Source organism: Dipodomys spectabilis, unplaced genomic scaffold (genome assembly GCF_019054845.1).
Source record: "Dipodomys spectabilis isolate Male_0828 unplaced genomic scaffold, ASM1905484v1 ptg000495l, whole genome shotgun sequence".
Classification (NCBI taxonomy): Eukaryota; Metazoa; Chordata; class Mammalia; order Rodentia; family Heteromyidae; genus Dipodomys; species Dipodomys spectabilis.
In genome coordinates this window covers 523,065-543,762 of record NW_024871172.1, presented here as the reverse complement: position 1 = coordinate 543,762, position 20,698 = coordinate 523,065, and the positions used below count along the sequence as shown (strand labels likewise).

General features: G+C 63.8%; 4 protein-coding genes across 6 annotated transcripts; 3 read left to right on the top strand and 1 right to left on the bottom strand.

Annotated features, from left to right (window-relative positions):
- Positions 1-207: 207 nt before the first annotated feature.
- LOC122098857 (cytochrome c1, heme protein, mitochondrial) lies at positions 208-2,448 on the top strand. Its single transcript, XM_042669346.1, has 7 exons — positions 208-373; positions 852-1,048; positions 1,135-1,261; positions 1,349-1,506; positions 1,603-1,763; positions 1,954-2,054; positions 2,144-2,448. Exons 1-7 carry the CDS (start codon positions 242-244, stop codon positions 2,246-2,248), a joined length of 981 nt encoding a protein of 326 aa, XP_042525280.1. The 5' UTR covers positions 208-241; the 3' UTR covers positions 2,249-2,448.
- A 1,747-nt stretch (positions 2,449-4,195) lies between these two features.
- Positions 4,196-8,084, bottom strand: Sharpin (SHANK associated RH domain interactor). 2 transcript variants are annotated; one of them, XM_042669344.1, is made up of 9 exons: positions 7,875-8,084; positions 7,294-7,465; positions 5,438-5,548; positions 5,208-5,349; positions 5,031-5,139; positions 4,801-4,954; positions 4,607-4,725; positions 4,412-4,521; positions 4,196-4,342 (listed from the first exon to the last, which is right to left on the bottom strand). In XM_042669344.1, exons 1-9 carry the CDS (start codon positions 8,067-8,069, stop codon positions 4,336-4,338), a joined length of 1,119 nt encoding a protein of 372 aa, XP_042525278.1. In that variant the 5' UTR covers positions 8,070-8,084; the 3' UTR covers positions 4,196-4,335. The 2 variants fall into 2 exon arrangements, with proteins under 2 accessions (XP_042525278.1, XP_042525279.1); XM_042669345.1 differs by having other exon boundaries at positions 4,637-4,725.
- Positions 8,085-8,507: 423 nt separating this feature from the next.
- On the top strand, positions 8,508-11,702 carry Maf1 (MAF1 homolog, negative regulator of RNA polymerase III). Of its 2 annotated transcripts, none has more exons than XM_042669349.1 (8): positions 8,508-8,873; positions 9,575-9,698; positions 9,789-9,917; positions 9,993-10,158; positions 10,274-10,395; positions 10,477-10,596; positions 10,763-10,885; positions 11,446-11,702. In XM_042669349.1, exons 2-8 carry the CDS (start codon positions 9,616-9,618, stop codon positions 11,465-11,467), a joined length of 765 nt encoding a protein of 254 aa, XP_042525283.1. In that variant the 5' UTR covers positions 8,508-8,873; positions 9,575-9,615; the 3' UTR covers positions 11,468-11,702. The 2 variants fall into 2 exon arrangements, with proteins under 2 accessions (XP_042525283.1, XP_042525282.1); XM_042669348.1 differs by having other exon boundaries at positions 8,512-8,873; positions 11,225-11,702.
- A 150-nt stretch (positions 11,703-11,852) lies between these two features.
- Positions 11,853-20,698, top strand: Wdr97 (WD repeat domain 97). Its single transcript, XM_042669384.1, has 24 exons — positions 11,853-12,005; positions 12,125-12,235; positions 12,358-12,983; positions 13,099-13,220; positions 13,428-14,127; positions 14,939-15,081; positions 15,154-15,390; positions 15,469-15,559; positions 15,766-15,898; positions 15,984-16,105; positions 16,292-16,352; positions 16,499-16,648; positions 16,731-16,988; positions 17,072-17,194; positions 17,270-17,353; positions 17,951-18,064; positions 18,151-18,363; positions 18,454-18,645; positions 18,757-18,954; positions 19,073-19,194; positions 19,273-19,435; positions 19,812-20,245; positions 20,325-20,386; positions 20,474-20,698. The coding sequence occupies exons 1-24, from the start codon at positions 11,853-11,855 to the stop codon at positions 20,668-20,670; spliced, it is 4,809 nt and encodes a 1,602-aa protein (XP_042525318.1). The 3' UTR covers positions 20,671-20,698.

Here is a 20,698-nt window from a genome sequence, read left to right as displayed (position 1 = left end):
TTCAGCTCTTCCAAACGCAGATCTCGGAACACGCCTGGCACGGGCGACGCGAGGAGCGGCGGGCGGCGGGCGCGGGGAGGCGCGGCGAGCGGCCTGGCCCGAGCGCCCGTCTCCAAGGCAACGGGGAAGCGCGGGGCGGAGCCTGGCGCGAGGCCCCGCCCCGCCCGGCTCTCGCGCGGTTTGAGCTCGCGTGGCGCCGCAGGGGCCGACGGGAGCGGCGGCCGCGCTGAGGAGGGCCGACATGGCGGCGGCGGCGGCTTCTTCGCTTCGCGGGGCGGTGCTGGGGCCGCGGGGCGCGGGGCTCCCGGGCGCGTGTGCCCGGGGGCTGCTGGGCGGCGGGCGGCCCGGGCGGCTTCCGCTGAGGACGTCTCAGGTGAGCGCGGGCGCGGGCCGGCCGCCGCGCGCCCCTCCGCCCGTGAAGGTCACGGCGGGGAGGCCCGGGGCGCGCGCCCACGGCGGGGGCGGCGGCCGCCACGCGGACCCCGGGTCCCGGCGCGGCCCCGAGGCGGCCGGGCGCAGCCGGGCCGGGCGCCCACGGCCCGGGGTGCGTCGCGGCCGGGCGCGGGCCGGCGGGTCCTCGGAGGGCGCGCCGCCCGCCGCCCGCCGGGCCGCGTCCCGGGGTGACCCCGGCCCGACCTCGGCCAGCTGCCCGTGACCTTGGTTACCTGGCCTGATCCCGGGCTGCGGAGCCACGAGCGCCTCATGCCCGCCCCGCGGGGCCGGATTCGGGGGCCCGCCGCGGCCGGGAGGGCGGGCGCGCGGGCGGGCGCCCCTGGTGCCCCGCGGGCGGTGGGCCGTGGCCCGTGCTGGGTGAGTGGCGCTCTGGCCGGCGCTGAGCGGAGCTCTTGCAGGCAGTGTCCTTGTGCTCGAAGTCCGGCCCTTCCCGGGGCAGGAGGGTGACGCTGTCGGCGCTGGGCGTGCTGGCGGCCGGCGGTGCGGGCCTGGCTGTGGCCCTGCATTCTGCGGTCAGCGCTAGTGACCTGGAGCTGCACCCCCCCAGCTATCCGTGGTCGCACCGTGGCCTCCTCTCCTCCCTGGACCACACCAGGTGTGCAGCTCGCTGGCTCGGGGGAGTTCGGGGTGGATCGGGTGGGGTGGCATCTTCGACGCCCCTAATCCTTTCTCTCTCTCCAGCATCCGTAGGGGTTTCCAGGTATATAAGCAAGTGTGCTCTTCCTGCCACAGCATGGATTATGTGGCTTACCGCCACCTGGTGGGCGTGTGCTACACGGAGGATGAAGCGAAGGCCCTGGCTGAGGAGGTGTGGGGGTCAGGAGATAAGGCGGGCAGGGCTTGGGGCCTCTGCCATAATGGGACTGCAGGATCCTGACCCTGCTCTCCGTGGCAGGTGGAGGTCCAAGATGGCCCCAATGAAAATGGGGAGATGTTCATGAGGCCAGGAAAACTGTCTGACTACTTGCCAAAACCGTATCCCAACCCGGAGGCTGCCCGAGCCGCCAACAGTGGAGCCTTGCCCCCTGATCTCAGCTACATCGTGAGAGCTAGGTACACGGCCTGTCCACAGGGTGGGGCTGGAGAGAAGGAGGGGAGAGGTAGGGGCTGCCTGTGCCAGAGGCTGAGGAGTCATGGATCTGGTTCCAGGCACGGTGGTGAGGACTACGTGTTCTCCTTGCTCACGGGCTACTGTGAGCCACCCGCTGGGGTGTCACTACGAGAAGGTCTCTACTTCAACCCCTACTTCCCCGGCCAGGCCATTGCCATGGCCCCTCCCATCTATAACGAAGTCTTGGAGTTTGATGATGGTGAGTTTTTCAGGAAGCCCTTTCCCATCCCCAAGGATGCTATCTCCCTGTGTTCCTGGTCCTGCCTGTGCTGCCCACTTCTCGTTTAGGCCTATCTGAGCAAGCTCTGGAGTCCTGGCACTCTGAAGCCTTGGGTAGGGCCGGTCCGCCTCCGTGGGACAGGTAGCTCTCACCGCTGTCCTTGTCCCAGGCACCCCCGCTACCATGTCCCAGGTTGCCAAGGATGTGGCTACCTTCCTGCGCTGGGCATCTGAGCCAGAGCACGACCATAGAAAACGCATGGGCCTCAAGGTGAAGGGTTGTGGAAGGGTCACAGTTGGCACCTGAGGGGTTGGGTGGGTCCTTCCTGCCTCCCTCTTCTGAGCCTGGTTTGTCCTTAGATGTTGATGATGGTGGGCTTGCTGCTGCCCTTGACATATGCCATGAAGCGGCATAAGTGGTCAGTCCTGAAGAGTCGGAAGTTGGCATACCGGCCACCCAAGTGAGCCTCTCCAAGGCTGGCTTCCGTCTTGCCTGAGCAGACCCTCAAGCCCAGGAGCCATCCTAAGGCAATGTTCAGGCCTCAGCTGCTCCATGTGGCCCAGCCCATCTTTATTTGGGACGAGAGGGGGAAGGAGACCAGGCTCTCACTCCAGATCTTCCTTCAGCCCTCATCATGGAAATAAATTAAGTTTCTCAACATTCACCTTTGCACTGTTCTGTGGTAGGACTGCATGCTTTCAGGGGACTCTGGGACTAAGACCTGTACCCCGTGTGTCTAGCTGTGCCCTGTCCAATATCTGAGTCCAAACAGTGGTGAGTATGAGATGAAAACCAGAAAACTGAGCCAGGCACTGGTGGCTCACTTCTGTAATCCTAGCTACCCAAGAAGCTGAGATCTCAGGATTGTGGTTCCAAGCCAGCCCAGGCAGGAAAGTCCATGAAACTCTCTTATCTCTACCCAAAATAGCTGGAAATGGAGCTGTAATTTCAGTGGTAGAGCCGTAGGCTTGAACAAAAGCAGCTCAGGTACAGTGCCCAGGTCCTGAGTTCAAGCCCCATGACTGACACAAACACAGGAAACAAACCTGGCTGTTAGGCTGCAGTGCTCAGCAGGGTGGGTGTGACCTAGCACAGAGGTATAAAGGTCATGGCTCAGTCGTCCATGATCCAGGGACTGCTTGGATAAACAAAGTCAGATTATTGGACCAATCTGCCTCCATACTGAGGGCTATATCTCAGCAAGGGGAATATTGAAGATGGCTTAGCAGAGCTGAGTGGTATCTGGAAAGGGGGCTGGGTCAGACAGACACACCTTGGTATATTTCCCCAGCTTTGATCGGATAGCTGGAGGGTCACGTTGAGTGTATGTGGTGTTGGGGCCTACTGTATGGAGTGACACAGAGTGGTCCAGATACGGGGACCAGGCTTGACACAGTGCCTGAGAAGGCAGCAGAAGATGGTGTGGAGGCACGGCAGCAGTGGTCTGGTGTCGGGCTCATGAGTTTTTTATCTTTTTGCCAGTCTTGGGCCTGGGCACTGTCCCTCGGCTCTTCAGCTTAAGGCTAGTGCCCTACCACTTGAGCCACAGCGCCACTTCTGGCTGCTTCTGCTTATGTGGTGCTGAGGACTTGAACCCAGGGCCTCATGTATACAAGGCAAGCACTCTACCGCTGAGCCACCTTCCTAGCCCCATGGTTCACAACTCTTTTTTTGGGGGGGGGGAGGGGGGCCCAGTCGTGGGGCCTGAACTCTGGGCCTGGGCGCTGTCCCTCAGCTCTTCAGCTCAAGGCTAGCGCTCTACCACTTGAGCCACAGCGCCACTTCCGGCTTTTTTCTTTTTGCTTATGTGGTGCTGAGGAATTGAACCCAGGCCCGCATGCATGCAAGGCGAGCGCTCTACCACTGAGCCACCTTCCCCACCCTGTTTCACAGCTCTTGAGTTCTGAACTTCTCTTGGCCCTGTGAGGGGAAGGGAAGTACCTACTCCCACTATTGATGTCATCCTGATGAGAGTGCTGGTGACCAGGCTGGGGAGGGCAGCAGAAACCAAGGACAGTGACTGACTGGAGCTACAGCTAGGCTGTGTGGACCTCCTTCGGTGGGTGTTGGTCCGTGCTGGTCCTGGGGCTTCAACTCAGGGCCTGCCTACTGTCCCTGAGGCTTTTGCTCAAGGCCAGTGCTCTACCACTTGAGTTATAGCTCAAGTTTACTGGAGATAAGTCTCGGATTTTACTGCCCGGGCTGGCTTTGAACCACAATCCTCAGACCTCAGCCTCCTGAGTAGGGATTGCAGGTGTGAGCCATCAGTGCCTGCCTGAGTCCACTCTAGTAAGTACCTAAGCCGGTGGGGGTGGGGTGGGAATCCATCTGCTGATGAAGACCTTGTCTCATTCCCAACAGCCCTGGCAGCTGGGGCCCTGCCTAGAGACACAGAGAAGGGGACACCAGGCTGGCTTTTAAGTGTTTAATGACTGGCTATTATAGCCTACACCCCCATCCCTGGCGGCTCTGTCCTCAGCAAGCAGTCGGTAGAGATCCCTTAGTTTCAGGAGGTAGTCCTGGGACTTGGGCCTTTGAAAGGTTTCTGTTCTCATAACCTGGGGGTCAGGGAGAGAGGTCATTCTTGCTGGTCTGTCCTGTTCCCCCACCCATGCTGCCTCTCATACCTGTGGCTCATTGGTGGGGTCTGCAGGGAGGGCTTCTGGGTGCTGCACATCTCACAGCCAGGACGGCTCGGGGCATTGATGAATGTGCAAGAAGGACATGGCCAGCCAGGCTAGAGGAACAGGGAAGATGTTGCTTCCCTGCTCCCACAGCTGCCGAGGCTCTCCCCTCCCCGGCAGCTCTGATCCCCTACCCACCTGAAGGGGACTGGGGAGGCTGGGACTCACTGGCTTGGGGGCAGAGGGCAGCCCTGCTGGCTGGGGAAACAAGCATCTTGGTTCTTCGTCCATCTTCTGAGAGTGTTGAGTACCGCCTCCTATGGCAGAGGAGGCCGCTCAGGGCTGTCTCAGGTTGCACCCCACTCACCTCCTGCTCCCTGTCAAGAACTGACCTGGGGCTTCTCGGGGGACTGAGAGCAAGTAGAGATAGGCAGGGTCTCCATCCTGCCGGACCCCATAGGAAGCAAGGCTATGCTCAGGCATACACAGACACTGCCCAATGATCCAGCGCTGCACAGCTGGCGGGAAGCCAAATTCCGAGAACACCTGCGGCCAAAGGACCAGGCTAGACAGTGTCACTGGACTCCCTCCTCCCCATGCGGGCTCTGAAGTCCATGCTTACCTGCTCCTGAAGAGCTGCGACGGTGCAGTGGGGGTGGATCTCGAGTGAAATGTGGGCGGGAGAGGCAGAGGACGCAGCAGATGTGGCATCCTCAACCGTTACTTGCAGCCTGGGTGAGAGTGTAGGTCAGGGTTGCACAGGCAGCCGGAGGGTGGGGTGAGGAGGGCCAGGCCTCACCTGACGGGACCGGGTGGGAAGCAGGCTTCCAGGAGCTGGATACTGAGAGCCACCTGACGCTGGGCCAGGATCGCTGCCACCTGGGCTGCCCCTTTCTGGTCCCCATCTGCAACAGCTTGGGCCAAGCGCTTGGCCAGCTCTTCTACAGGGGGAGGGGAGGGAAGTGTCGCAGCCAGGCAGCAGCCACTCTGACGCACCCCCCCCCCCCCCCCCCCGCTCCCTTCCCCTACCTTTTTCAGCCAGTTCTCCAGGGCTCTGGGGATGGTCCTCCTCGAGGAGTTGGGACACTGTGGGGGCTGGGCACTTCTCTGCACCCAGGGCTAGGGCTGGGCTGCCACTGCCTAAGAAGGAAGATGTGGAGTTGGCTGCCAGCCTCCACCCAGACCTCTCCCAGGGCTCACTCCTCATTTGTCTGCAGGCTGTATTTCCAGGCGAAGGCTTCCCCCTCCCAGCTTGGCCTTCAGAGCTCCTGCCTGACTTCTTTGGTGCAGAAGCTACAATTTTTGGCAAAGTGAATCTGGAGTCGTCCTAAACCTTGCTGTTGCCTGGCCCTACCTGTGCCCCTTCTCCACAAAGCAGATCCAATAATAGGTCTGCAGTGGGTGACCTCTCCCTTGGTGTCCTGAAGGATCCCTGTTCTCCCGGTCCCCCTTCTGCAGAGAATACATTTGTAGTGCCTGTCCTGGACCTTTGGACCACTTCCTCTACCCCACACTCGAGCCCAACAGTGCAACAAGGGGTCTCCAACCAGTGCTGACGCAGCTCCTGCAGCACCCTCAACAGTCTCCCCACTATAAGTAGAACCCTCTAAACACCTGGTGCTGTACCTGTGCCCTAAAGATTGCTGCACAGATCTCTCAGGGCGGTGTATGTACACTGGTTCTGGGGCTTGAACTCAGGGCCTGGACACTGTCCCTTAGCTGAATTCACTCAGGCTAGCACTCTGCCTGCCACTTGAACACAGCTTGCTTCCAGCATTTTGGTGGTTTTGTCCAGTTGGACATAAGACTCACAGACTTTCCTGTCCAGGCTGGCTTTGAACTACGATCTTCAGCTCTCGGCCACTTGAGTAGCTAGGATTATAGGAGTAAGCACCTGCTTGCTTCTTACCCACGGTGTTCCTTTGCCACCCTACTATTTTAAGTAGCATTCCTCTCTGCTAACATTCTTTGTTTCTGGGTTTTTTTTGGGTCCGGTCATGGGCCCTGAACTCTGGGCCTGGGCGCTGTCCCTCAGCTCTTCAGCTCAAGGCTAGCGCTCTATCACTTGAGCCACAGTGCCACTTCCAGCTTTTTTCTTTTTTCTTATGTGGTGCTGAGGAATTGAACCCAGGGCTTCATGCGTGCAAGGCAAGCACTCTACCACTGAGCCACCTTCCCAGCCCCCCTGCTAACATTCTTAGATCTCATCTTCACCATTTAACTGAAACTTATAGAAATGTAAGCTCCAAGAGGATGGTAATTTGAGATTCTGTCCATGTTAAAGTGCCCAGTACAGAGCAGTGGCCAAGTACAAATGTTTTGTGGATAAATTACTGAAATAAACTTCCTTTTACGACACTGAGCTTCCTGGGACTAGCTTTCCTACCCTCCTCCTGGAGCACTGTCTTTATGCCAGGCCCTCTTTATGCTTCTTCTGGTTTATCTCTCCAGAGTCCCTAGCACCTCATGCCCCCCACTAACGGGACCTATGTAGGACCCCTGCACTACCTGGTACTCTCCTCAATCTTGACCACTGACTCATGTAGATAGTAACCTCTTCCTTGGTGCCCTGAAACTCTCCTGAGTACCTGTGGAAGCATCCTTTCAGTCGTACCTGCACCACCTCATTATGACTGCAGAGATTCCTGTCTTAAGTAGCGCGGGCCTGAGCCTGCCCTGAACACCCTCTTCTGAACGCATTCATCTTCTCACCCTGGGCCTGCTTGCTCTTCCTTTTCATCATTGTCTGACATTGCAGGCGCTAGCTCCTCAACCTCTAATCTGTCCACTTTCTCCCTCCTGGAAGCCTTCCCAGATGCCCAGCTTGTCCCATCTCTGTCTCCAGCCACGGTTACTCCAGATGAGACCTCCTTCCAGGGCACTACCATTGTGTCCCTCCGCGGTGGCACCTTGCACCAGGGCTGCCCACCGCTGAGCTTCCTGAGGGCTGAGGAACTGCAGGCTGAGGGGTCCGGGTGCTCCTGGAGGCTGCAGTTCATGCTGGCTGGGGCCACGGACCGTGTAGGAGACAGACTCCAAGGGCCACTCCAAGCCGACCTAGAGCGCAGGAGTCCAAGGTCAGTGTTCTTCACTAAACAGTGAGATGGTTTTTTGGGGGGTGGGGCTTGAACTCAGGGCCTGGACGCTGTCTCAGACGTTTCGCTCAGGCGAGCGCTCTACCGCTAGAGCCAAGCTCCACTTCCGGTTTTCTGGTGGTTCATTGCAGGTGAGAGTCTCACGGACTTTCCTGCCCGGGCTGGCTTTGAACCGCGATCCTCAGATCTCAGCCTCCTGAGTAGCTGGGATGACAGGCGTGAGCCACGGCGCCCGGCTCCGATTCCCTAAGTTTTCACGCTACCATCTTGCCAAGTCCTCACAAAAACTGCCCCGCCGGTGCACGCGAGACAGGCCGGGTCTCCGCTGGCCGGCGGGGTCCCGGCCCGGGTCCCGGCCCCGCCCTACTCACCCCGGGTCCCGACCCCAGCAGCTCCAGGCGGAAGCGCCCGGGCCGCTCCGGGTCCGCGCTCAGCTGCAGCCTCCGAAGCTGCGCCTCCACTTCGGGCCCGGCACCCAGCGGCCGCACCGCGGCGTGCGCGGCCCCGAGCACCGCCGCGGGGCCCGAGCCCGCGGGCGCCGCCGCCCCGCCCGCCGGCGGCGCCATCTCAGCTCCTGCGGGGTCCAGACTCCCGGACGGCTTCCGCGAGCCCGGGCAGCGCAGCACTTCCGCCGGCCAGAAAGCGGGGCCCCGAGCCCGGGTTCCGGGCGGGACGCGCGCAGCCGGCGCCCGACCCTCCCGCGGCGTCCGGGGACCGGCACTGCCCGGCCGCGCTGGGGCCACTCGGCTACGGCCGGAGCAAGCCTCGGCCCGGCGCGCGCCCCCCGGCTCTCCCCACCGGCCTTGGCCTTGGGAAAATCCGCGGCCCTGGAGGCGGGGCCCCGAGACATTGGCCAATGAGCGTCAGGAGAGTGGGCGGGCTCGTACGCCCGGAGAATGACAGACACGCGTCCCAGCCAGCAGGAATGGGAGATGGGCCTGAGTGGCGGGGAGCGCGTCCAATGGCTGCTCTCTCTCTGGTTGTCTGGGTTGGAGTGGGCCATTCACAGGCGTGGGGCCGGGCCTGGCCGCCGCTTGTTGTTGTCCGGCTGGGGGAGGCGGAGGTCGCTGGTTCGCTTGCTGGCGGGTGTGATCGGTAGCGGCCCGCGGCAAGGTGGTCGCGAGAGCGGGCGCGGTGCAGGGGGACGAGGCTATGTCGCGGTGGCAGCCCGGAGGGGCCGGCAGGGCCGGGAGTAACGGGACGTCGCTGCGGAGCTTCTTCCCCCGGATACAGCGCGGCCCGAGCGGAGGCCGCGGCGCCGCCCTGCGGTCCTGAGGAGCTCGCGCCGCGCCGAGACCGTCCCGCCTTCTCCGCGGCCCCGTCGCCCGGCGATCGGGCCGGCCCAGCCCTATCCGGCCCAGCCCAAGCAGGTGGGTGTCCCCTCGGTCCCGCGCCGTCTCGGGCTGCCGGGACCACAGCCCCCGGCGGGCCTCGCGCCGGCGCGCTGCCTCTTGGGACTTGTAGTTTCGTCACGGTCCGATGGGATCCAGTGACCCCGCGAACTGGTTCCCGGGATTTGTAGTTCCTTCGCGCTTCGGCCGGTGCCCCTTGTCCGGCTGGTGGACCCAGCAGCGAGCAAGTGGAGCCCGGCCCTCCCACCGCTCTTCCGGGTCTGAGGGACCTAGGCGTCCTTGCAGTAGAACAGAGAAGCTTGCGGTTCTCTCCCCCTTTTGCCAAGAGCAGCCCCTGGAACAGGGGGGAGCGCCCACCCGTCCAGGGGCCGCCATGCCCGCTCCCGGGTGTGCCAGTTCCTGAAGCAGAATGCGGCCTCTCACCCTGGCCCGCCGCCCGCGCTTGTTGGTGGCATGGTTCTCTTCTTCCTGGGTGGAGGCGAGGGCTGGGCTGGGGCGCAGCCTGGCGCGCAGGCTCGCGAGGTGGCGGAGGTGTGGTTGAGATGGAGCCTGGACTTGCCACCTTCAGGTCATGGAATCTCATCTCCTCCTTGCCAGCTGAGTGTTTGGCAGGTAGGGAAAGGAGAAGAGCGGTGTGAAGCCTGGTCTCAGGCCAGACCCGATGCACGGGGCTCAGCTGGCAGGGTAGACACCCATGGCTTGGTTTCCCACATCCTCAGGCAGTGCTCCTTGCTCAGAAGCACAGCTCCTCTCCAAGGACATGAAGCTGTTGGAAAACTCCAGCTTCGAGGCCATCAACTCACAGCTGACTGTGGAGACCGGAGACGCCCACATCATTGGCAGGTGACGGAAGCTCCAGGGGTTGGTGTCTCAGAGGTCATTGCTCTGGCCTCTGGGTAGAGAATGCATCATGGTTCGGCTTGCTACCCACAGGATTGAAAGCTACTCATGTAAGATGGCCGGAGACGATAAACACATGTTCAAGCAGTTCTGCCAGGAAGGCCAGCCCCACGTGCTGGAGGCGCTGTCCCCACCACAGACATCTGGCCTTAGCCCGAGCAGGTGAGCTGAGGTGGGGTCTGCCCTGTCAGAGTTGTGTGGGATGGTGGGCTAGGCTGATGTTTTGTCTCTGAGCAGACTGAGCAAGAGTCAGGGAGGTGAAGATGACAGCCCCCTCAGCGACAAGTGCAGCCGCAAGACCCTCTTCTACCTGATCACTACGCTCAACGAGTCCTTCCGGCCCGACTATGACTTCAGCGCAGCCCGAAGCCATGAGTTCAGCCGGGAGCCCAGTCTGAGCTGGGTAAGGGTTGTGTGAAGGGGCCTCTGCCCACCCTCACTTTCTGTGGTTCCTGGGCTCCAGCTAGTCCATCCCTGCTGTCCTGGACCTTGGTCAGCCCAACTGTGTCCTGTCCTAGGTGGTCAATGCAGTCAACTGCAGCCTGTTCTCCGCTGTTCGGGAGGATTTCAAGGCCCTCAAGCCACAGCTGTGGAATGCAGTGGATGAGGAGATCTGCCTTGCTGAGTGTGACATTTACAGGTGTGCTGGCGTCTGTAGATGCTCCCCCAGGTCAGTGTGAGACCCTGGGGTCCTCACACTGCTGTTCTTTACACCCCTCAGCTATAACCCAGACCTGGACTCGGACCCTTTTGGGGAGGATGGTAGCCTCTGGTCCTTCAACTATTTCTTCTACAACAAGCGGCTCAAGCGAATTGTCTTCTTCAGCTGCCGCTCCATCAGGTCGGTATTACCCACCCCCTCCCCAGCTCCTGGTTAGGCCCAAGCTATTCTTCACCCATGCCCATCTGCTCTCAGCGTTAGTCTGCCCAGCATCCTTGGCAGTATAAGTCCAGTAGCAGGCCTGGGAGGGGTGGTCCTGAGACCGATTTCTCCAACCCCCACCCAGTGGTTCCACGTACACGCCCTCGGAGGCAGGCAACACACTGGACATGGAACTAGGGGAGGAAGAAAGCGGAGGCCGAGGCAGTGAGGTTGGGGCCGAGGAGACCAACACCATGGAAGAGGACAGGTGTGTGACAGTAGTGGTGGCTCCAGTCCCAGGAGCCTGGGGGGGGGGGAGGTTGGGACAGGTCAGGTGCCCCTCTGCCTGATCTCCTGGGGGGGGGGGTTGGGACAGGTCAGGTGCCCCTCTGCCTGATCTCCTGGGGGGGGGGAGGTTGGGACAGGTCAGGTGCCCCTCTGCCTGATCTCCTGGGCGGGGGGGGGGGGGGGGGGGGGGGTTGGGACAGGTCAGGTGCCCCTCTGCCTGATCTCCTGGGGGGGGGGGTTGGGACAGGTCAGGTGCCCCTCTGCCTGATCTCCTGGGTGGTAGCTCCTTAAGGCCTGCTGTGTGCCCACCTCTGCCCAGGGTCCCGGTGATGTGCATGTGACCAGGAGCCGCGGAGGTCCCAGCTTCATCCAGCTTCAACCAGTACCTGGACCTGCTCACCTGAGGGCTGCCAGGGTCTGCCCTGCTGCTGGCCGTACCCTGGAACTGCCAGTTCTGGCACTGCCCAAGGCCACACCTGCCTAGCCTTTTGGCTCCAGCCTGTGGGTGTCCACTCACCCCCCCCCCACACACACACACAGGCTCCTACTGCCCATGCTGTGACTGGACTAGACTGAGCAGGGCCTGGTGGGAAAAGTGACCACCCGCCCAAACAGACTGCCACAGGCAGGGACAGCTGGACCACAGAGTTTATTTTTGTATTTCCTACTGGGCCTGTACACTCCAGCTCCAAGGGACCCTGGTGCCTGCCTGCCCCCACCTCGCCTGGTGGGCCACGTGCACTGAGTGTCACTTTGCTGCAGCTCATCTGTTTCCAATAAAAGTTTCTGTGACTCAACTGTGGACCTGGATGCTGTGGGGGCGGGGCCTGCGGGGGCGGGGCCTGCGGAGGGGCGGGGCTGCGGCATCGGTGTCCTAGCAACTGCCCGGGCCTCGAGGCCTGTAAGTCCCAACAGCTGTTGGGCGCCTACGTCCAGCGGCGGCGGAAATGGAGGCAGAATCGTTGGACGCAAGCCGCAGCTATAAAGCGGAAGTTGGCGATCTGATCCCGGACACAGACTTGTATGATGCGGACGTCTACGATGTCCCAGTCGCTGGGCTTCTCTCCGAAAAGAGCGGTGAGGGGACCGGCCTGCGCGGGGCGCACGCAGCCCGGGCAGCCTTCCAGGCGGCGGCCAGCGGAGGCCCCGGGCTGGCCTCGGGGCGGGCCGGCCTCGGTGACGGCTGCCCCCGCTGCCCGCAGAGTCCTGGTCCTCGGAGCCCGGGGTTCCGCAGCTCCGCCTCAGGAGCCGGCGAGGCCAGGCCCGGTCCCTGCGCGCCCGCCACCTGTGGCTGACCCTGCGCGCACAGCTCCGCGAAGCGGTGGAAAAGGTGCGTGGGCCGGCCTGCACGGGAGGCCTCTCCCCCGGGCTCCCCCCGGGTCCCTCGGGCTCCCCCCCGGGCTCCCCCGTCCCGGCCGCCCTCTGACGGCCGCTCTGCCGCTCTGGCCCCAGGAGAAGAAGGAGGAGATGCAGGTCGCTCGCCTGGCGCACGGGCTGGAGCCGCTGCGCCACCTGGAGGTGGCGGCCGGGCTGTGCTCCGTGGCTCAGGACAAGGCGGCCCGGCGCTTCGTGGTGCTGGACCGCGCCGGCTGGCTGCACCTGCACACCAGGGACGGCTGGGCGCAGGGGAAGCTGCAGGCCCCCGTGCCGCTGGCGGGGCTGGTGGCAGTGCCCCCCCCTCTGGGCGCAGTGGGCCGCTTCATAGGCTGGGGGCCGGCTGCGCTGGCCATCCTGAGGCCGGACCTCAGCCTGCTGTGGCTGAGCCACTCACACGTGGACGGGGTGCTGGGCAGTGAGCCCACCTGCTGCCTGCCAGTGCCCAGTCTTGGGCTGCTGCTGGTGGTTGAGGTGGGCGGCAGCCTGACACTGTGGAAGTTCCGCTCGGGGGGCCGCCGCCTGGTGCCTCACAGGTCGCCCCTGCAGCTGCCGCAGAGCCTGGGCGAGACATTCAGGCGTCTGGCTCTGGGGCCGCCGGACCTCCACAGCCAGTACTGCTTCGCGGCCTATGGCTCCACGGTGCTCACCTTTGATCTGGACGCCTGGGCTCTGGTCAATGTGTGCCAGAATCTGCACAAAACGTGAGCAAAACTAGGGCACGGAGGGACTTGAGACAGGTCCTCTGAGGCGAGCCAGTGGGGAACACACGGGGGCTACGCTGCATCCACACAGCCGCTCCATCTCCCTCACCCCTAGAACCATCTTGGACCTGGTTTACTGCAAGGAGATACGGGCTGTGGTGACTGCCTCCCGGGACAGCACAGTGAAGGTGTGGGAGGCGGACTGGCAGATCCGGATGGTGTTCGTGGGTCACACAGGTGCGCCAGATGCTGGCAGCTCTGGTGGTGCCTTCCCTCCACACCCGTACACACCTCTTGGAGTCCTCTGGGCTGTCTAGGCCCTCCACCAGCCAGGCTGTGTGTGTGTGTGCACGTGGACTGCATGCATGCACATGTGTGTGCTGCTTCCCAGGCACACAGCTCCCTCTCCCTTGATTCTTGCTATGACCAGCTTGTCTCCTGCAGGCCCAGTCACGGCTATGGCCCTGCTGCCAAACACCAGCCTGCTGCTGTCAGCCTCGCAGGACAGGACGCTGCGGACGTGGAACCTGCAGACTGCAGAGCAGGTGGGCGAGGTGGCGCTGGACCACTGGGGCCGGGAGGAGCACGCAGAGCCGGCCGACTGCCTGCTGCCGCCCGCGGGTCCTGGCTGGCCGGTGCTCTCACTGTGCCCCACCGGCGTGGACCTGTGGATCCTCCGCGACCTCTACTCGCCCTTGGCGCAGTTGCCTGCACCGGTGCTCCACCTGCAGGTGGCGCCCACGCTGCCCGCCCCGGCTCAGCCGCCCCTGCCAATGCGCTTGGTGTGTGCCTGCGCCGACGGGTCGGTGTGCCTGGTGTCGGTGGTGACTGGGAAGATGGTGAGCGCCCTGCCGCTGGGGCCCAAGGACTGCGCGGCCGCTGTGGCCTACTGCCTGCCGCGGGAGGCGCTGTGGCTGCTGACGCATGAGGGGCACCTGATCCGCGCCAACGCGGCCCGCAGCCCCATGGAGGTGCTGCACCGGCACCACCCGCCGCCGCTGCCCGCGCCACAGCCCTGCGCCCTGCACCTCTACAGCCACCTCCTGGATGCGACCGGCGCCGCCACCTGCTGGGAGACCGTGCGCCAGCACCGGGGGGACATGAGCTGTGGGGCCGTCACCTGGGCCTGGAAGAACAAGAACAGGTGGGAGCACATGCCCAGCCAGGCCAGGCCATGGAGGGCCGTGGAGGGCCGTGGAGGGCCATGGAGGGCCGTGGAGGGCCAGGCCGTGGAGGGCCGTGGAGGGCCAGGCTGTGGAGGGCCGTGGAAGGCCGTGGAGGGCCAGGCTGTGGAGGGCCATGGAGGGCCGTGGAGGGCCATGGAGGGCTGGGCCAGGCTGTGGAGGGCCGTGGAAGGCCGTGGAGGGCCAGGCTGTGGAGGGCCATGGAGGGCCGTGGAGGGCCAGGCTGTGGAGGGCCGTGGAGGGCCGTGGAGGGCTGGGCCAGGCCATGGAGGGCTGTGGAGGGCCATGGAAGGCTGTGGAGGGCCGTGGAGGGCCGTGGAGGGCCAGGCTGTGGAGGGCCGTGGAAGGCCGTGGAGGGCTGTGGAGGGCTGGGCCAGGCTGTGGAGGGCCGTGGAGGGCCATGGAGGGCTGTGGAGGGCCGTGGAAGGCCGTGGAGGGCCGTGGAGGGCTGTGGAGGGCTGGGGCAGGCTGTGGAGGGCCGTGGAGGGCCGGGCTGTGGAGGGCCGTGGAGGGCCAGGCTGTGGAGGGCCGTGGAGGGCCGGGCCAGGCCGTGGAGGGCCGTGGAGGGCCGTGGAGGGCCAGGCCGTGGAGGGCCGTGGAGGGCTGGGCCAGGCCGTGGAGGGCCGTGGAGGGCTGGGCCAGGCCGTGGAGGGCCGTGGAGGGCTGGGCCAGGCTGTGGAGGGCCGTGGAGGGCCAGGCTGTGGAGGGCCGTGGAAGGCCAGGCAGCACCCCACCACCACCCAGCCCCTGCCTCGGGTGCACTGCCCACAGGTACCTCCCAGTGCTGGGGCACACGGACGGCACGCTGTCGGTGCTCCACCTGCGCACCTCCAAGACTGTCTTCCGCACGGAGGCGCACAGCCCGGGCCCGGTCACCACCATTGCATCCACCTGGAACAGCATTGTGTCTTCAGGTCAGTGCCTCCCGCTCCTGAGCCAGCCCACAGGCACCCCCACCGCGCCTGACCCCCAGCCCGCGCCCTCAGGCGGAGATCTGACGGTGAAGATGTGGCGCGTGTTCCCCTACGCCGAGGAGAGCCTGAGCCTGCTGCGCATCTTCTCCTGCTGCCACCCGGCTGTGGCGCTCTGCGCGCTGGGCAAACGCATCACCGTGGGCTTCGAGGATCCCGAGAGCGCCACCTATGGTCTGGTGCAGTATGGCCTGTCCGACAGCCCACGCTGCGACCACCAGCCCCAGGACGACCCTCAGGACCACATCACTGGTAAGGGGGCGGAGCCAGGGTGATGCGGGGGAGGGACCCCATCCTCTCCAGCGCCCCGACCCTGAGCACCATCCCCAGGCCTGTGCTGCTGTCCCGCGCTCAAGCTGTATGCCTGCTCCAGCCTGGACCGCACCATTCGCATCTGGACTGGGGAGAACCAACTGCTACGGTGGGCAGGGGAGAACCAGGGGGGACCACCCCCTGCCCTGGGCAGGGGAGAACCACCCGCTGTAGTGGGCAGGGCCCGGGCGGCAAGCGGGGCAGCCCCTTGGGGATTCCCAACCTCTTTCCCACCAGGACCCAGTGGTTGACTGGGGGTGGGACAGGGCTGCTGCTGCTTCGGTTTCCCACTCTGAAGCAGGGGCTGGACTCTAGGCTCCTGCAGCTGGATAGTGCCCCTCAGGCTCTGGCCTTCTGCAGCGATGGTGGCGACCTGGTGCTGGCGCTGGGCTCCCGCCTCTGCCTGGTGTCCCACAGCCTCTACCTACCCACATCCTATCTGGTTAAGGTGTGTGGTAGGGTGAGGGCGGGCGAAGTGGGGCTGCTGCCCCGATAGATCCCTTATGCTGGAGCCCCTGCTCCTCCCTTCGCAGAAGCTGTGCCAGATGTCCCCGAGTGTGGTAGACGACCCTCCGCTGCCGCTGACCAGCCAGGAATCGCTGACAGATGCCCAGCTGCAGACGCTCTCTGACCTGCAGGAGAAAGCCAGCCTCAGGTCTCTAGGCTGTCAGCCCTGCTCACGGGGAGGCCCCACCCCTGGACTGGAGCACAAGGGCTCGGGACTCCGGGCTCCTTGAGGGCCGGGCGAAGCCCGTCCCGCGCTGGCACCCCTCCTCTGGCTGGCCCTGTCCCGCTGGCAGTGCTCCCCCGCACCCCACCTGTGTGTGTCACCTGTCCGCAGTGCGGCCCTGTCCTTCATCCATCTCCAGACACCAACGCTTGAGCAGCCAGTGTTGAAGGAGGTGGGTGGGCAGGCCCTGACTCCTCGCCACTCCAATGCTCCAGGCCCCGGCTGCAATCCTCGAGTCCCTGGGTGGCCCTGGGACCCCCTGGGCAGCACAGAGCAAGTCTCAAAGAAGCCCAGCCTGATCTCTCATACCCACTGCAGGATTTAGAGGCCCTGCTGGCCCGGGACAAGGACCTGCAGCAGTTACAGCAGGGGCTACTGGCCTCTGCAGCCCAGCCTCCTCTCTCCTTGAAGCAACAGCAAGAAGCTTTTAACAATTACCTGTGTCTGATCTACGGCCGTGGCCTGGCGGTGGGTGTAGGGCCAGACCCTGCCCTGACCCTGGGCTCCCCCTCACCCCAGGCCTCACAGAGCCCCCTCCTGCCTTCCCCAGGGCATGCTGTCCAGAAAGGAAGACCATCAAAAGGACACCTTAGACACCACTATGGCCAGAGAGCTGGAGGACAAGTACACCACAGCCAGAGCCGCCTCCTGTGTCAAGCAGTCTGCAGTCAGCAGCGAATCCCAGACATTGCCCACACCCCCAGTCCCTCAGGCCTTAGGAGCCCTGGACCAGCGCTCTGCGCACCCTCCTCCAGTTTCCTTGCCCATTCCACCCATCCGGCAGAGGGTGCACAGCAAAGCCTCCGAGGTAAGACCTCCTTTCCCTCCCATGCCTGTGCCTGATTTCATAGCGCCTGCCTCCGCCTCCCTGCAACTCTGCTGCTGCCCTAGCTCCTGGCCAGATCCTCCCTGAGCTGTGTCCTGGGTCTTAGTCTGGACCTGCAGCTGAAGTCAGACAAGCTCCAAGGGAAGATGACCACGATGGTGGGTGTGCCGCCGTCCCCGCAGCACAAGGTGAGGGGCCGCACGGGCGGGCATCCCCTGCCCAGGCCAGGTGCTCCTTCTTCTCTGAGCCCCTCCCTTCCCCAGGCCCCACGGTTGCCACATAAACGGCACAAGGAATCACTCTCAAAGTTCAAAGGCTTCTTTCCCGCCACCACAGAACCCTACAAGGTGAGACCCCCCCCGGTCCCGCTCCCAGAGCAGTCCCCTTCCAGCGTTACTCTTCCTGCAGGCCCCATCTCCCTTCCCCCAAAACCTGTGTGTTCAATGACCCCCAAGGCTCATACTTACCTGCAGCCCGGACAGCCAAGCGGCAGGTCCCTGTGTCCCCTCCCTGCCTGGCCCCAGTTCTGGTATGGCCATGTCTACAGGCATCGGCTCCTTGCTATTTGCTGAGCCTGGGCCTGAGCCAGGAGTCCCACACGCCCAGCTTTGCCTGCATATCCACCACGTGGCTCAGATGCGTCCCCACGCCGGGGCTTGAGCTGCATCCTCTGGAAAGCACGAGAGGGCCCAGGGCTCTCCACAGTCCAGCTCACCTGATTTTGGTCCTCATTTCCAGCCCGTGTCCCCTGGACTGCCCCCCCCCCCCACTTTGCTTTATAAGCTTGCTGGCCCTCCTGTGTGGAGAGGGACTGGCAGCCCAGCCTGGTTCTCGGGAGCCTGGCAGGCAGAGCTGAGCCACTGGGGATGTGTGGCCCCGAGGGGCCCACGTGGGTGTCCCAGGCAGAGGGTCGGGCCCTCAGCCGGCCCTGGTGCTGCCTGCAGCGCCACCCGCGGCCCATCAGCTTCCCTGGCTACGTGCCCAACTCGGTGGTGCTGCAGCGGATGTGGCTGTCTGAAGAGGTGGCCATGGCCCACCTTGTCTCGAATAGACTTAAGGTACAGGCAGGGCGAGGGGTGGACAGAGGGTGCCCCGCTGGCCTCACAGCCGCCCAGACGCCTCCGCTGCCTTCTCCCGCCTGCAGTCCAGCCTGTACTCCCAGTGGCTGCGGCACCACCGGCGCTCCGAGAACAGGTGGCGGCGGAGGCTGGCCCGCTGGCTGTTTAGCATCCTCACAGGGAATGAGGAAGAAGAGGAGGAAGAGTTCAGGGACTGGGAGGAAGACCAAGACAAGCTGAAGTTTGACTGGTCTTCACCTTCTCTGGACCAGAAGCAACGTACTTTCGGGAAACCCAAGGTCCCAGCATGGCCGGCCGCCAGGGCGGGGGGGGGGGGGGGCGCCCCAGCCTGCGGAGCGGAGCCTGAGGCTGCTGCCGCTTGCCCCTAGACTTCCCCGGACTTAAGCCTGAGGCCCCGGAGCTTCACAAAGGAGCCCAAGATGTCACTGCCCCACCGCCACTCCCAGCACCACCACGAGTACTCGCCCTGGGAACAACGCTATGGGCATCTACCAAAGTTCCTACAGTTTCTCGTTGTGCAGAACTGGTTCAAAAAGCTGTTTCCCAACTTCACTCTGGAGGTTTGGGGGACCCTGGGAGGCTGAGAAGCCCAGGCTGGAGGTGGGTGGGGGGAAAGGAAGAGCCCACCTTTGGGCAGAGTGGGAGGCAGGGTCTCAGGACACTACCTGCAGGCCTACCCAGAGATGGGCACCGTGGAGGGCCTGGCCTCCGTGTTAGTGAACCTCCTGCTGGAGGCCACCTGGGCAGACCGTGTGAAGATCCTACTTTCCCTGGCGAGACTGCTGCCTGACGTGACTGGTAAATTCCGTGAATGGCTGCGGAAGGTCCTCCTGCACCTGCTCAACCTGGACCCACCCCCCAGCTTCGAGGTGAGCCCCTGCGCCTGCACGCGCGCACACACACACACACACACACACACACACACACACACACACACACACACACACACTTCCTCTGCCAGCCACAACCCTCCCTCCCTGTGCTCAGGACCAGATGCAGAAGCAGTTTGTGGTGCTGGCGCTGCAGCTGCTCCTGGCCTGCTCAGAGGACTGCAGAGACGTGGTTGTGGAGCTCATGTCCTACCTCCTCTGGTCTCCGGCCCGCTACCTGTGAGTCCTGCTCGGGTGAGGGCCTCTGCCAGCAAGGGAGGCCCAATTTAAGTCACCCACCCCATGCACCTGTCCCAGGCCGGAGGTGAAGGAGCTGCTGCACAGGCTGGGCCTCCAGGACCCACGGGACTTACTGTACGCAGAAATGCTGACCTGGGTCCGGAACCAAGACATCCGCTCCAAGGCTGTGGTGCGAGCGTACTGCTGTCAGAAGCTTGATGACATCACCCAGCAGCTGGAGGTTTGGGAGCTAGGGCCAGGTGGCCTTCCCAGGGGGAGCTTCCCCCCTTCCCCAGAGCCCTGAGGAAGCACCAAGTGGGGCCCCAGGAATACCAGCTCATGCTCCGTGCCTCCATGTTTCTCCCGCTGCAGCTTCTCTCTGGATCTCCTTGTTAGGCCGAACTTCAGGCAGGCTGGAAGTCTGGAACCCGGTCAGGGCAGGGTACCCTCCAGGCGGGCCTAGGGCTCGGGCTCAGCCAAAAGGGAGTTCCAGCTCAGGAGGAACAAGGGTCCTTGCGCTCGTGGCCGTTCCTCCACAGACAGAGACCTTGAATGCGCCTAGTTTTGTCCCTGGTGACGTGCCCGAGTCAAAGCTGTTGACATCTCTGTCCCTCCAGGAGTTCGTGCCATCCAGCGCGCAGGAGGCGGGCATCTTGAGGGTGGTCCCACAGGTCTCCGGGCAACTCTCTCCGGCTGAGCAGGAGATGCCAGACCCAGAGCAGGAGTTCTGGCGCATGCTGCTGCAGTTTCGTGCTGGACCAACCAGGAAAGAGCTTTCTGAGGTTCTGCAGGCCTTCTGCTCGGTGCCCATGCCTGACGCCTCCGTCCTCCTTGAGCTTCCTAGTGTCCTCCTGCCACTCGAGAAGACCCTGTGGGCCTGCACGCGGAAGCTGAGCATGGGCCCCATCAATGTGCTCAATTTGTTCTGCCAGCAGCAGTGGATGCAGCTGCAGAGCACCACGCAGGAGGCTGAGCTCCAGCCTCCATTTCCAGCCTCACCTGCAGACCAGCTGGTACCCAATACTGTGGTGCGACCGCCCCGGGCACGCTGGTGCGTTGGGAGAGGATGGAGGTGTGCTGCTGCCTGGGGTGGCCAGGCAGGACTCACCGAGCTTGAACCCTTCCTCCAGGTTCCACCCTATCCTCCGGCTGCAGGAGACCAGCGCTCAGAGCTTGGGCATGAGACTGCGGGGTGAGTGGGCCCAGGGATGAAGAGTGGACGCGGGTCCCTGGCCCCCACACCCCAGCCTTGCCCTTGGCCTCACTGCTCTGCTTCCAGGCTCCTTCTGCCCCCACCACACCCGCAAGCTGGACGGCTCGATCCGGGTGCTGAAGCTGCCCCTACCTCGGATAGACCTGCAGCCCTTCCCCCCGGGCTGGCCCAACCCACCCCGGGCGCTGCCCCCCCTGCTCCTGCAGTCCACCCTGCAGCGGTACTTTCTGCCTGAGGATGCCGACCCTGACAGCTACCAATGACATGGCAGCGACCTCTGGTTCCCCCCCC

Excerpts from the sequence above, each read along its gene's own strand:
- LOC122098857 (XM_042669346.1), top strand. The coding sequence starts at position 242 with ATGGCGGCGGCGGCGGCTTCTTCGCTTCGCGGGGCGGTGCTGGGGCCG. Across the intron at positions 1,049-1,134 it reads TCCTCCCTGGACCACACCAG|CATCCGTAGGGGTTTCCAGG; the intron begins GTGTGCAGCTCG and ends CTCTCTCTCCAG. Across the intron at positions 1,764-1,953 it reads AGTCTTGGAGTTTGATGATG|GCACCCCCGCTACCATGTCC; the intron begins GTGAGTTTTTCA and ends TCCTTGTCCCAG.
- Sharpin (XM_042669344.1), bottom strand. The coding sequence starts at position 8,069 with ATGGCGCCGCCGGCGGGCGGGGCGGCGGCGCCCGCGGGCTCGGGCCCC. Across the intron at positions 7,466-7,874 it reads TGCTGGGGTCGGGACCCGGG|GTCGGCTTGGAGTGGCCCTT; the intron begins GTGAGTAGGGCG and ends CCTGCGCTCTAG. Across the intron at positions 4,955-5,030 it reads TCGCAGCTCTTCAGGAGCAG|GTGTTCTCGGAATTTGGCTT; the intron begins GTAAGCATGGAC and ends CTTTGGCCGCAG.
- Maf1 (XM_042669349.1), top strand. The coding sequence starts at position 9,616 with ATGAAGCTGTTGGAAAACTCCAGCTTCGAGGCCATCAACTCACAGCTG. Across the intron at positions 10,159-10,273 it reads GGGAGCCCAGTCTGAGCTGG|GTGGTCAATGCAGTCAACTG; the intron begins GTAAGGGTTGTG and ends GTCCTGTCCTAG. Across the intron at positions 10,886-11,445 it reads AACACCATGGAAGAGGACAG|GCTCCTACTGCCCATGCTGT; the intron begins GTGTGTGACAGT and ends ACACACACACAG.
- Wdr97 (XM_042669384.1), top strand. The coding sequence starts at position 11,853 with ATGGAGGCAGAATCGTTGGACGCAAGCCGCAGCTATAAAGCGGAAGTT. Across the intron at positions 15,560-15,765 it reads GGGGAGAACCAACTGCTACG|GCTCCTGCAGCTGGATAGTG; the intron begins GTGGGCAGGGGA and ends GCTGGACTCTAG. Across the intron at positions 15,899-15,983 it reads CCACATCCTATCTGGTTAAG|AAGCTGTGCCAGATGTCCCC; the intron begins GTGTGTGGTAGG and ends CTCCCTTCGCAG.